The 12170-nt window shown below is 61.5% G+C and overlaps 1 protein-coding gene across 6 annotated transcripts in view; it reads right to left on the bottom strand.

The window, feature by feature from the left end:
* The window catches only part of RUSC2 (RUN and SH3 domain containing 2), a 38628-nt gene that overhangs the window by 9620 nt on the left and 16838 nt on the right, over positions 1–12170 (bottom strand). For all 6 annotated transcript variants that reach the window (XM_059725359.1, XM_059725363.1, XM_059725364.1 and 3 more), the window contains exon 2: positions 219–2140. In XM_059725359.1, coding sequence (XP_059581342.1) covers positions 219–2040 — 1822 coding nt within the window. In that variant the 5' untranslated portion in view covers positions 2041–2140. The remainder of the gene's footprint in view (positions 1–218; positions 2141–12170) is intronic.

The raw sequence follows: 12170 nt of genomic DNA, 5'->3' as shown, positions 1-12170 counted from the left end.
GCTGCACTGTGACACGGGATACCTAGGCCACGGGCCCCATCCCACGTCTGCCCAGCACAGGGCCAGCATCCCGGTGCCAAAAGCCCGGCAGGGGGTGGGCGCAGCTGGGGAAGGGGAAGCAATGCAGCTGGCCTGGCCTGGCTTGGCTAGACAAGGTTTACCATCCACCCCGAGGTCCCCCGGGCTGCCCAAGAAGCTGGCGCTAGAGACTCACTCACCTGCCCCATGGCTGCTGGACAGCATGTCACCGGTGCTCGCGTCCTGGCCGGCACCGGCCACCAGGCCATCCTCAAAGGCATGGTCCAGGCGGTAGCCCTCGCAGCTGCGGTGCATCCCGTGCATGAAGGGCAAGGGTGGAAGACTCTGGCTGCGCCGGGCTCTGTCCTCGGGGAAGGCCGGGCCGTCGCGCTGCGACTCAGGGATGGGGGAGAACTCCAGCGAGGAGTCGCCGCTGGTGCGAAGCGGCGGGGAAGCCCCGTTCTTCTTCCGGCCCTTGGCCAGCTCGGCAAAGGAGGTAACGCGCTTCGGCGGGGAGCTCTGCAGGGCCAGCGCAGGGCTCTCACTCAGCTTCACCGGGCAGCTCAGCATGCGCTCCAGAGAGCCCAGCCGGCTCGTGGGGCTCCGGTCCAGGCTCCGGTCGTAGCTCCGCGAGCGCTGCCGGCCGGTGTTGAGGTTGGGCGGCGACACGTTGACGTAGACTTGGCCCTCGATCACGTTGCCCTCCGCCTCCCCTGCCGCCGCACCCTTCCCTCCCTCCTCCGGCTTCAGCTCCGGCCGCCGGAACAAGTAGTACTCGGTGGGCTGCGCCGGGCTGCCTTTGGTGTGGTCCTCGGAGCAGCTGGTGATGGACGAGCCAGCTGGGCTGGGCGAGGACTGGGAAGACAAGTCGCACGTGACCAGCTTGTAGTAGTTCTGGGTGGCCACGACGAGCCGGGCCTGGCTCTGGAAGCAGGAGGTGAGGTCGGAGCCGTCGGCCGCGCAGGGCTCGCAGGGCAGGTGGTAGGAGTTGCAGTTGGCATCCAGCACCGGGGAGGCGGCGTGGCGGCAGCCGCACGGCTTCCCCCCGCTGTCGGGGCCGTGAGACTCGCAGGACATCTTGGATTCGGTGGGCGAGGGCTGCAGGTCCAGGTAGAAGGCGCCCGTGTCCGAGTGGCTGCAGAAGGAGGAGTCGCAGGACAGCGGGGCCGAGTTGAGGTTGGAGCGCGAGTGCCCGCTCATCTTGTGATACAGGGCGCTGAAGTTGACCAGCACCCCGTCCGAGCTGTTGCAGGACGAGTCGCTGACGTAGCCCATCGGCTGGTCCGCCAGCTCCGACTGGCTCGAGGTGCTGTAGCACCGGCAGGCCTGCAGCTCCGCGCTGGAGCAGCTGCAGCTCCGGCTACGCGGCGCGCCGGCGTTCCCGGCCGGCTCCTCCACGCCGCTGGGACCCCACTCAGCATCGCCGAGATCGAAGGAGAAGCCGGCGGGGCCCCCGCGCAGGCAGGGGCACTCGTCCAGCTCCATGCGCTCGGCAGCCATGCGACACCGGTTGGCGTTGTGCCGCTTTGGGGCGGTGTCGCCCGCCAGCCTGTCCTCCTGCCCGTCCACCACGCCGGCGCGGCTGGCCGCGTGCCACGGCTTCACGATGGGCCCGGTGTCGTGCAGGTGGAAGGGCGGCTTGCCGGTCACCAGGGAGCTGTGCAAGTGGAAGGATTTCTGGCCCCCGTCATCACCAAAGAGGCCGCGGTCGTCGCCGTCGCACAGGAGGAAAGGGTTGTGCCGCTTTGGGGCAGCGAGGTCCCTGGCTTTGCCCTCCTGGCTCTCGGCGGCCTCGGCCGGTACCTCCGCGGCCTGGAGCAGGCTGCTGTAGACCAGGGAGTCGGCCTGAGAGAGGTCGCGGTCCGACAAGGCCGTGGCCCGTGCAATGCCCAGCTCCGGCGGGCAGAAGGGGTTGGTCCGCTTGCCCCCACTGCAGCACTGCCGGTCGGGGACCTGGCAATGCACCAGGGGGATGTGATGGACAATGAGCGTCTCGCCGGTCAGCTTGGGCGGGCTATCCATGGCGGCACGGGGCAGTGGCCAGGCCGGCACTACCCATGGAGCGTGTGGGGCGTGCAGGCAGCACGGGGGGAGCACATCTCACAAGGGGGGGGTCCCGCACCTGCAAAGACACAAGACACAGCGGGTCAGGGTCACCTCTGGGGACAGGCCTCCGGCATTGCAGGTCCAGGAAGCTCTGGTGCAGAGCCCGTGCCCCTCGTTCCCTGCTCCATAACTACCAAGGCTCCTTTCTTCCAAGGATGTGTCCAATCCCTTAATGAGTTGGTCTAAAAAAAAGATATCACATCTACCCAAATAACCTTGCCTGCCTATGTCCTTAGACCAACCAACACCCTGCAGATATCGTGAAACACGCCCAGGTCCTGCAGCCTCCCCTCCGGGCTGCACCCAGCCCTTTGGCACCCACCACAAGCAGCCAGTGCTGGGCAGCCCGTTGCCAGCCTGGGTCATTTTCAAGCAGAAAGCCCCAAATCCTGTTTCTGAGTGACCGGAGAGTGAGCCAGGCTGGTCAGTAAAGGAAAGGAAAAAAGCAGCATTGAGATCACAGTCAGCAGAGCGCAAGGCCTGTACGGCTACTTGTCAGGAAAGACGGTGCCTTCAGTAATCCAAATACCACAGCTGCATCTTAAACCATCAGTAGCACTAGCAGTGACGGGTGTAACTGAGCGTGCTTTTTGCTAGTATTGATGCCTTTTTACAAAGATTCTTTAATTGTTTGTAAAAAAAAAACAAGACAGCCTTGTCGGAGAAATAAAGGACAGGAGAAACAGGGCGGCGCAGAACAGCATCGCACAACAGGGAGAGGGAAGCAGATAAGAAACCCTCCCTTTTACTGCCCCATAAATCCCAACTAATTGACACCTTCCAAGTCCACGAGACGTCTGGGTCTGTCCTATCCCCAGCGTTTCAGTGCAACAAAACCAACCAGAGAACTTGCATTAGCATATTTAGACTGAGACAGCTATAAATATAGGGTAGAGACTGGAGGGAAATCTGGAGAATTCAGCAAATTCAAGATGACTTGCAGCCTCCCACAGCATTTTCACAGCCAAGTTGAGGAAGTCCAGGTTGGATAATGAATTGTAAGGTGGATAGAAACGGGCTGGATCATCAAGCTCCGCAGGTAGTGATCAATGGCTCAAGGTCTAATCGGCAACCGGTATCAAGTGGGGTCGGTTTTGTTCAATATCTTCATCAATGACCTGGAAGATGGGATGCGGCGCGCCCTCGGCAAGCTCACGGATGACACCGAGCTGGGGGGACTAGTGGATGCACTGCAGGCTAGGGCAACGATTCAGAGAGACTTTGAAAAGTTGGGAGGACTGAAAAAGAAATCTTTTGAGGTTCAACAAGGACCAGTGAAAGTCCTGCACTTAGGATGGAGCAACCCCATGCACCGGGACAGGCTGGGGGTGACGGAATGGGCAGCAGCTCTGCAGAAAAGGACCTGGGGGGACAGGGGACAAGAAGCTGGACAGGAGACAGCAGTGTGCCCTTGTGCCAAGAAGGCTACCAGCATCCTGCATTTCACAGGCATTTGGTGCCCCTGACACAGGCATGCCATATAGTGCCCGTCAGCTGCCCGAACCCTCACTGCTTCCTCTCATCCTGGTGCTGCTGCACGGACCCACCATCCTACCCCACGCGCCCAAAACGGCCTGGGCTCGGAGCATGGCACCCAGCAGCAAATTGCCCAGCCCCCAGGGGCTCACCTGAACCAAGGCATCTCCATCCCCAGCAAATGCCCCAGGGGAGAGCATGGCTGGGGGTGCTTTCTCCCCCCAGCTCCCTGCAGGACACACTGCAGCCCAGGCCGAGTGCAGGGTGGGAGGCTGGATGGCAAAGCTGCTGGAGTGAGCAGAGGCCAGTGCACCCCAGGGACGTGCGTGGGGAAGTAGCACGGATGGGCAGCAGCCCTGTGCATCCTAAACATGCCAGGACCAGTGCACGGAGGGGGCACAGCCCCAGACAGCCAGCAGCAGCCCTCAGCCATGTGCCCTCCATGCACTGCACAGCCCAGCCTCCCCTCTGCCCTGCACCATCCCCGAGCTGGGCTGTCTCCCCTGAGGCTGGCAGGGAGCTCCAGAGGCCATATCCAGCCCAACCCCTGCCTGAGGCAGGGTCAGCCCTGTGCAAACCCTCCCGGACAAACCCTGTGTCTGACCTCTGAGCAGCACGACACCAACACCCCTGACAGCCCCAGGCATCACCCCGACCCTGAGCCAAGGAAAGAAAGGGGGCTGCGGCTGCCAACGTCCTGCTGCTGCACAGGGGTTCATAGATGCTCGAGAGACCCCAGGCAGGACCGTGCCCCCGCTGCAAAGGAAGGCAAAACCCCCCAGTCTGTGCCAATCTGAGCAAGGGATAAATCCCTTCCTGCCTCCATGAGCGCAGGGGCAAGACCCTCCAGCCAGGACCCTGCGGGGATGGTGCCAGAACAGCCCACTCCCATCCTCAGCCTGGGCTGCACCCAGCGCCTCTGGGGGAGGCTTTAAAAAAAAACAACCCACACTTGACACATGGCAGAAAAGGAGTCGGCGGAGGTGGGATTGCTTCCCTGGAGAGGTGCAGACAGACAGACAGGCAGACAGAGACTTGAGGAGGCAATGAGGCAGCCTGGCAGAGCCCCAGCAGCAGGGTCTGTTTGCTGGAGGGCTCCAAGCCGCGGCTGGATGAGGACGGGGTCCGAGCAGCGCAGAGGTGGCACAAGCACCCAGCAAGAGGGCTGAGGACCCGCGCAGGGGATGCGACGGGGTGAGCCTGCGGTGTGGTTTCCCACCCCTAACATGCCTGAGCCAGGACACCGGGTCCCCGGAGCCGGCGCCAGCTGAAACACGAGCCCTGCCAGCGGACGCCGCAGGTGTGGCACACACAGGCATGTCCCCGGGAGCCCAGCCACGAGGCTCTGACACAGATCATCCCACGGGCCCACGCTCCATCGGGAGAGGGCCCCAGCAGCACTCAGGCTCAGAGATGAGCAGGATGCAAGCCAGGCGCGGGGCCTGACCAGCCTTTTCCAGCTCGGCTGCCTCTGGCTCCGTGACTCACCCCTTGGCAGGAACGCGGCACGAGCCAAGAGACAGACGCCGGCTCTGACTCACAGCCACGGGGCACCCGCTCCTCTCCCACCACGCCCCAGATACATGCTCTCAATGACCAGAAGCAAATCTGCACCAGGGGAGAAGTGGGGCTGTGACACGGATACGGTCGGGTGGGAATCCCTGCTGCAAAACGAGGCGAGCTCAGCCGGTGCTCGCTGCTGCAGCCGCGGCAGCTGAGAGAGCTGCATTTCTACAGCATCTTTCTGCTCCGTGGGTCTGACCGAGCTCTAAGGTCATAGCAAACCCAGGACCCAGGATGCAGGGCAGGTCTGGGCCCTCGGAGCAGCTCCATCACACAGGGCAGAAGCATTTGGGGTCGGAAGTCCCCGGGATCCTGTGTGCAGAGATCCTGCTTAGCCATGTCCAGCCAGCGAGGCTGAGATTAACCCCACAGGACCTGTAGCAGGAGACAGCTCCAGACCTCAAATGCAGTCTGGAGTTGCAGGTGCGCAGCACCCCCAGGACAGCATGGCCAGCTAATCCCTCCAGTGCTTCGGGGTCCCTGGGCAGCTTGGCCTCCAGGGCCTGGTCCTAGGGGAGCAGCAACGATGCAGAGGATGGAGACAAACCCTGCAGGGATGCACTGGGCACCTGGCCCAGCAAACAGGAGGGCAGGCAAAACCCACCGCAGCCGCTTCAGCCCTGCTAACAGGAGTACTGCTAGTGAACGACGGGATAGGGGCGAGGGGGGTATCATCCTGGGCTATCCAAGCCCGCCAGGGCCCTGCATCTCCAGCTTGCAATCCCAGAACCACCAAAAAGTGGGTCTGGAAAGGAGCTGTGGGAGTCACGCCTAGTCCAAGCGTTGCCTGGCGCAGGATCAGCCCCGTGCAAACCAGCCCAGACAAACCCACTGTCCGACCTCCGAGCAGCACGACACCGTCACCCCAACACAGCCCCCCGCATCGCCCCCGGCTCTGCCACAGGGAAAGCAGGGGAGGCCAACATCCTGCTGCTGCAAAGGATGCTCGAGACCCCAGGTAGAGGCCGTGCCCCCGCTGCAGAAGAAGGCAACCCCCCCCAGTCCAGACTGGTCTGATCAAGGGGGGAAATCCCTTCCTGCCCCCAGTGCAGCGTGGGTCTGACCCTGAGCACAGGGGCAAGCCCCTCCAGCCAGGGTCCCAGCAGGAGCATTGACACGGCCCAGGTCCCATCCCCAGCCTGGGCTACAGCACCCAGCGCCTCTGGGGGAGGCTTGACACCCCTTGACACATGAAGCAACGCTGAAAACATCCTCTCCACCGCACCCAGCCGGGCCCCGTCCTCCTTCCACCCCTGCTACGTGAACGGGCACAGCTCCTCCTTAAAACCACGTCCTAGCTCCTTCCCTGCAGAGGCAGTGGGGAGCGAAGTCTCAGCGCTGCACAGTGCAAGCTCTGCAGAGGCATGAAATGCAGCCGTGTCTGGGTGGGGAGGAGGTGGCAGCTGACAATATACAATAGCATCCTGCAAGTTGGAGACAAGAGGCCAGGGAAGACACGGCTCTCAGCTGACAACAAAGGAGGTCTCCAGGGAGCTGAAGAGCTTGCAGCAACAGAGATACAGAGATACCGCCCCCACCCCCCACAACACACACACACACACACGCACAAATACATGCATGCACCTTGCAAGGGGCGTGGATGCTCTGGAGGAGCATCTCAGGCCAACAGGTGGGAACATGCGGCCTCAGGCAAGGGGCTGGGGTGGAGGATGGGGCTGGGCAGGCATGGCAGGGCTTCATGGCAGCTCTGCCACCAGCTTCAGCCTGTGCCTGCAGAGCCGCAGTCGCTGAAAATGATGCAAAGCTGCACACGGCATCATCCGTGCTGCACACAGGCGCTCGCAGCCTCCACACCGGCTCCAGAGCCCGCTCCCCTGCCCTTCGCCTCCCCGAGGGCCGTGGCTGCAGGAAGCGTTGCCCCTTGGCAGGCCACGGAGGCCGTGCGGGGACCAGAAGTAGGAGCCGGGCTGCGCAGGCCGGGAGACACCTTCCATCGCAGCAACGCCGGCTGTGCAGTGAGCCATTCGGATGAGCTGGCGCAGTGCCCAGGGCCCAGCATCCTCCCCCCTGCCTCTGCATGGGAAGAAAAGGGCTTTTCAGCGCGAGACGGCCTGCTGAGAGCAGCCGTGCCGAGGCGCCAAGCCTGGGAAGGGGCCGGAGGACTAGACCCCTCTCTGCTGCAGATGCCCGCAAGCTGCTGCAGAAGATACCCTGGGAACTCACTGCGACAGGGTTTCCCCTTCACCTGCTGTTGTGGGGGGGGGGGAGTTGGGAATGGCTTAACCCTTCCCCCACCTCCTCCAGGTCGAAATAGGAGCCTGGCTAGGGATGGGGATGGGGCTGTGGGATGCGTCCACCTCCCAGTGCTGCCCAGCCCACGCCTTCCTATCCTAGAGAGTGGGACGGGGGGCGGGGGGGATCTCCGGACCTCCTAACATGAGCGCTGCTGGCTCCAAGCATCCCGCCGGAGGGTGGAGAGGAGAGGGCAGGTCTGGATGACCTCCCGGCTGCGGCACTGGGACAGGAAAGGCCGCTGCATGAGAGAGAAACCCAGGGCAAGTCGCCCGTGGGTTCAAAGCAGCAGGACAAAGGCAGGAAGGGAGCGGCAGTGCATTCAGCTGACACGCACAGGGGCGTGCAAAGCTTCAACGCTGTCTCAGGGACGGAGGCATCTCCAGGCCAGCTCAGGCCCACATCCACTGGATCCGTGCCCCGCGAGCAAAGCCAGACACTTGATGCGATCCTTTCCATGACCTGCTCACACTGCATGGTCGTCATGCAGATATTTATTCCTCCTAACGCTGCCAAGCACAGCTGCCCAGGCCGGGTGCAACCCATTTCTCCTACTCCACCCCTGCAGCGATGCAGCTGCTCTGCGCCTCACCCAGCCCAGACAGGCTCCTCTGCCCCCCGCCCCCCGCCCCGGCAGTGGGTCTCACGGCCCTGACCGCGAGGAAGTGCTTGCTGAGAGGCAAGAGGAGAGTGACTCGCCCTCTTCTCTGTGGATGCCTTGCCAAGACCGAAGGCTGCTATCAGGGCCCCCGCACCTCCTTTCCCCCAGGCAGGATGTTCCCAGGGCCTGCAACCCCTCCGCATACAGTAGGCTTCCCAGGTCCTATCTCCTGTGTTGCTCTGCTCTGGACCCTCCCTGGACCATCCTCTTTGGAATGCAACACGCAGACTTGAGCCCAGATCTGACCCATGTCAAGCAGTGGTACAACGGCCCACCCCGTGCCCCACAGGCCAGGCTTCCCTTGCTGCAGCTCAAGCCCATTGCTCCTTGTCCACTGAGAACAGCCCAGCTCCATCCTCTTTGCAGCCCCCCTGCAGGGAGGTGAAGGCTGCTATTCAATCCCCCTCGGTCTTCTCTTCTGCAGACTCAACCAGCCCATTTCCCTCCTCCTCTCCTCACCAGTCCTGTCTCCCAGCCCACAACCATTTTCATTGCCCTCCACTGGACTCTCTCCAATGTGTCCACATCCTTTCTGTAGTGGGGGCCCACAGCTGGACACAGGACTCCAGATGTGGCCTCCCCAGTGCTGAATAGAGGAGAAGGATCACTGCCCTTGATCTGCTGCAACGCTCCTACCGATGCAGCCCAGGATGCCGGTCGCCTTCTCGGCACCAAGGGCACACTGCTGGCTCCTATTCAGCTTATTTCCCACTGTCCCCCCCAGGTCCTTTTCTGCAGAGCTGCTGCCCAGCCCATCGCCCCCAGCCTGCTCCGGTGCATGGGATTGCTCCTTCCTCAGTGCAGGACTTGTTGAACCTCATGAGATTTCTTTTGGCCCAATCCTCCAACTTGTTGAGGTCTCTCTGAATCCTAGCCCAACCCTCCAGCGTATCTACTACTCCCCACAGCTTGGTGTCATCTGCAAACTTGCTGCGGGTTCATTGCATCCCATCTTCCGGGTCACTGATGAAGATACAGAAGAAAAACCAGCCCCGGTCATTCTTGCATCCCGGTCACAACCAGACAAGCTAAACGGTGCCAGGCCCAGAAGAGAGCCGGTGGGACCTGCCATCCATCTGTTCTGGACAGCTCAGTCCTCTCCACTCTTCTCTCTACAGCCAACAAGCCCCATTTTTTTCCCCAGCAAAGAGCATCCCCCAGCCCCTGACTGCCCTGCTGCGCATCCCCCACACCCCAATATCCTTTCTGGACAAGGGAAACCACAACAGCTCACCGTGCCCAGAAAAGGCAGCTGCAATGACGGCGGTCCTATATTCTCTGCCTGAAAGACCCTGAATCCGAGGTTTGCTCGGGGGCTGGAGCAGCCAGCGACCCCGGTGACAGCCCTGACAGCAGGGAGTTGCCAGAAGGCAGGGTAGAGATGCACCGCACGGACTAACCCGATATAAGATGTATACAAGGAGCACAAGTTTTCAGATGCAGTGAACTTCATCTGATCAGTGAAAGCAGGGAGCTGTCCCCGAAGGAGCTTGAAAATCCAGCCTGCTGGGTGGGATTCACGCTGCCATCCGCAGCCGCTCGCGTCGGGGAGGCATCGCTGCTGCCAGCATCTGGCTGTCAGAGCCAGGAACCGCCGGCGGGGATCGGACCCACGGACCCCGCTTCCTTGGGTCCGGTCTGCTGCAGATGTCTCAGACCCCGCACAAGAAGGGGGTGCGATGATCTGCACCCAGGGACCTGCCTTGCTTTGTCAGGGCTGCAATGACGGCTCTGGACCGTCCCACGTCGCTGTCCCAGCCCCACCCAGCTCATCGGCCCCAGCACTGCACAGCGTGGAGTTGCACCGGCCAATGCATCAGAGCGGGACACCAGCTCCGTTAGCCGGCCACGCATGCCACCTTCCCGACGTCGTGAGACAAGGAGCGCAGACCGGCCTAGCCCCTTTCCCCGGACCACAGGCTACTTCGGAGGTTTCCATCACTCCCTCCTTCCCTCTCTCTCTCTCTCCAGCACTGATGATCTCAGCGTTTCTAGTTCCCCTTCATACAGGAGCTGTTTCTAGACCCATAAAATTGCCCCGGATGGGGTAAGACCCCAGGTCCGTCTTGCCCCATCTCCCACATGCCACGGCGGCAGCGAGCAGAAGCTGGAAGGCAGATCGACTGTGGTCTGCCCAGGGATGTCCCCCTGCTCCTCTCTCCCCTGCAGCATTTAAGGTCTAGAAAGTCTGCTGCAGAAACCGTGCCCCTCTCCTTGCTCAATAGTGACCAGTGCCCCTTTCCTCCAAGGATGTGCCCAGTCCCTTGGTGAATCTGGCTCCCAGCACATCTCCCACCACATCTGGTGGCCACGAATCCCACCCTTTAATGCCACCCTGGGTGAAAAAGAACTGCCTTTGGTTCATTTTAAACTGCCTGCTACTGGTTTCATGTCGTGACTCATGCTCGTGGCAGTAATAAATCCCTAGCGACTTTCTCTTTGCCGTTTACTATTCGGTAAACTCTTATGTCCTCCCTCAAGCATCCCTGTTCCGAACTGACGGGGCCTGGCCCCATGACATTAGTCTCCCTCCGCAGCTCTCAGCATCCTTGTTGCCCGTCTCCAGTTCTCCCCTCTCCTTTTTGAGATGCAAAAGGCGTGGATGCCCCGTGGATTTATAAAGAGGCATCACAACATTTTCAGCGGTGTTCACAATCCCCTTCTTAGTAATCCCTGCTCTCTCTGACCCCCCTGCTACCTGGGCACACAGCTTCCCTGAGGTTCAGGTACCGACTGGAGGATCTTTTCCACGCCATCCCTCCCCTAAATGCATAGCTTTGCTTGCCCCGTTGCAGCCGCGTGTCCCCCCAGAGCCTGGCACGGAGCAGTCCGGTGATGCCCGGATGTCTTTCCTGACCCGTGCAGCTAAATTGGAGCCGTGCCACAGACTGCTGTGATTTCCAGCCAGGGCAAGTCCCCAGGACTGCCTTGCCAGCTCCGATTCCCCTCCATCACTCCAGCTGCCAATTCCCTCACTTCGGTGCATGCCCCTTTTCTGGGTCACGGACAAATGCAGAGCAGCGCCGGCGCTGGCATGCAACCCGGCAGCATCCATCGCCAGCTCTCCCGCGCCGGTCGAGGACGAGGTGCAGCGTGCAGGGCTGTGCTGCAGCCCGGGGCATGGCGGAGCAGGCTGAGAGCTGGGGAGCACCAGGCCCTTTAGCAGCAATTCACATGGTTTTGAGCAACGTCTGTCCCCGGGAGGATTTTCTCACGCTCCCTCCCTGGGGAAAGGTGCATCCCCCCGCTGCCTGGGGAAAGGGGCTGGAGGCCTCACCCCAGACCCACAGTTGGGGACCTGCACCCATCCACGTTGCTGTGAATGCTTTGGAGATGAAGTCCCCAAGTCCAGCTAAGATCCAGGACCTTAGAGATTAGTTCATTTAATGAGCTGGTAATAGCACCACAAGCCAGGGGGTGGGCTTGAGAGCAAAGGACGTTCCTCTCGTCTCCAGGAGCAGGCTGAAATCTTCTGCCGGAGCCCTGTCGTGTGGGTGCAGGCCAGCTTTCACTTACCCCGGGGTAAGCGCGTGTGTCCAGGCTCGTACCACGGAATAGCAGAGGTGCAGCAAGCCTCATCTTGTGCTCGACCCTCTGGGAAAGGACAGGGGATGGCCGGGCCGCCGAGGTCCCAGGAGCGGGAAGAGGTCACAAGCACGCAGCTTCCATCCAGAGCCAGGACCTGCCGGGGCGGTCCGACACCCCGACGGCTGAGATCTTCCTACGGGCCCTGAGCGACCACCGTGGCATCACAGGAAACCAGGGCTGCGAGGGACCTCATGAGGTCCCATTTAGTCCAAGACAGGATCACCCCGGACTTGACCATCCCATCCAACCTGCTCCCTCTGGGGACGGAGATCCCGCAACTTCTCCAATGCTGGACCCACCTCAGAGCCGGGACGTTCCTCCTCATCTCCAGCCTCAGTTTCCCCTGCTGCAGCTTGAACCCATTGATTCAAATCCTGTCCCCTACAGCCGCAGAGAAAAGGCTGTCTCCAGCCTCTATCATCGCCCTTCAGGGATTTGCAGACTGTGATCACATCCCCGCTCCGTCGTCTCTTCTCCAGACTAACAGACCCTACTTTTCTGCCTT

Source organism: Alligator mississippiensis, chromosome 3, assembly GCF_030867095.1.
Source record: "Alligator mississippiensis isolate rAllMis1 chromosome 3, rAllMis1, whole genome shotgun sequence".
Classification (NCBI taxonomy): Eukaryota; Metazoa; Chordata; order Crocodylia; family Alligatoridae; genus Alligator; species Alligator mississippiensis.
This window is presented reverse-complemented; position numbering and strand designations above follow the sequence as displayed.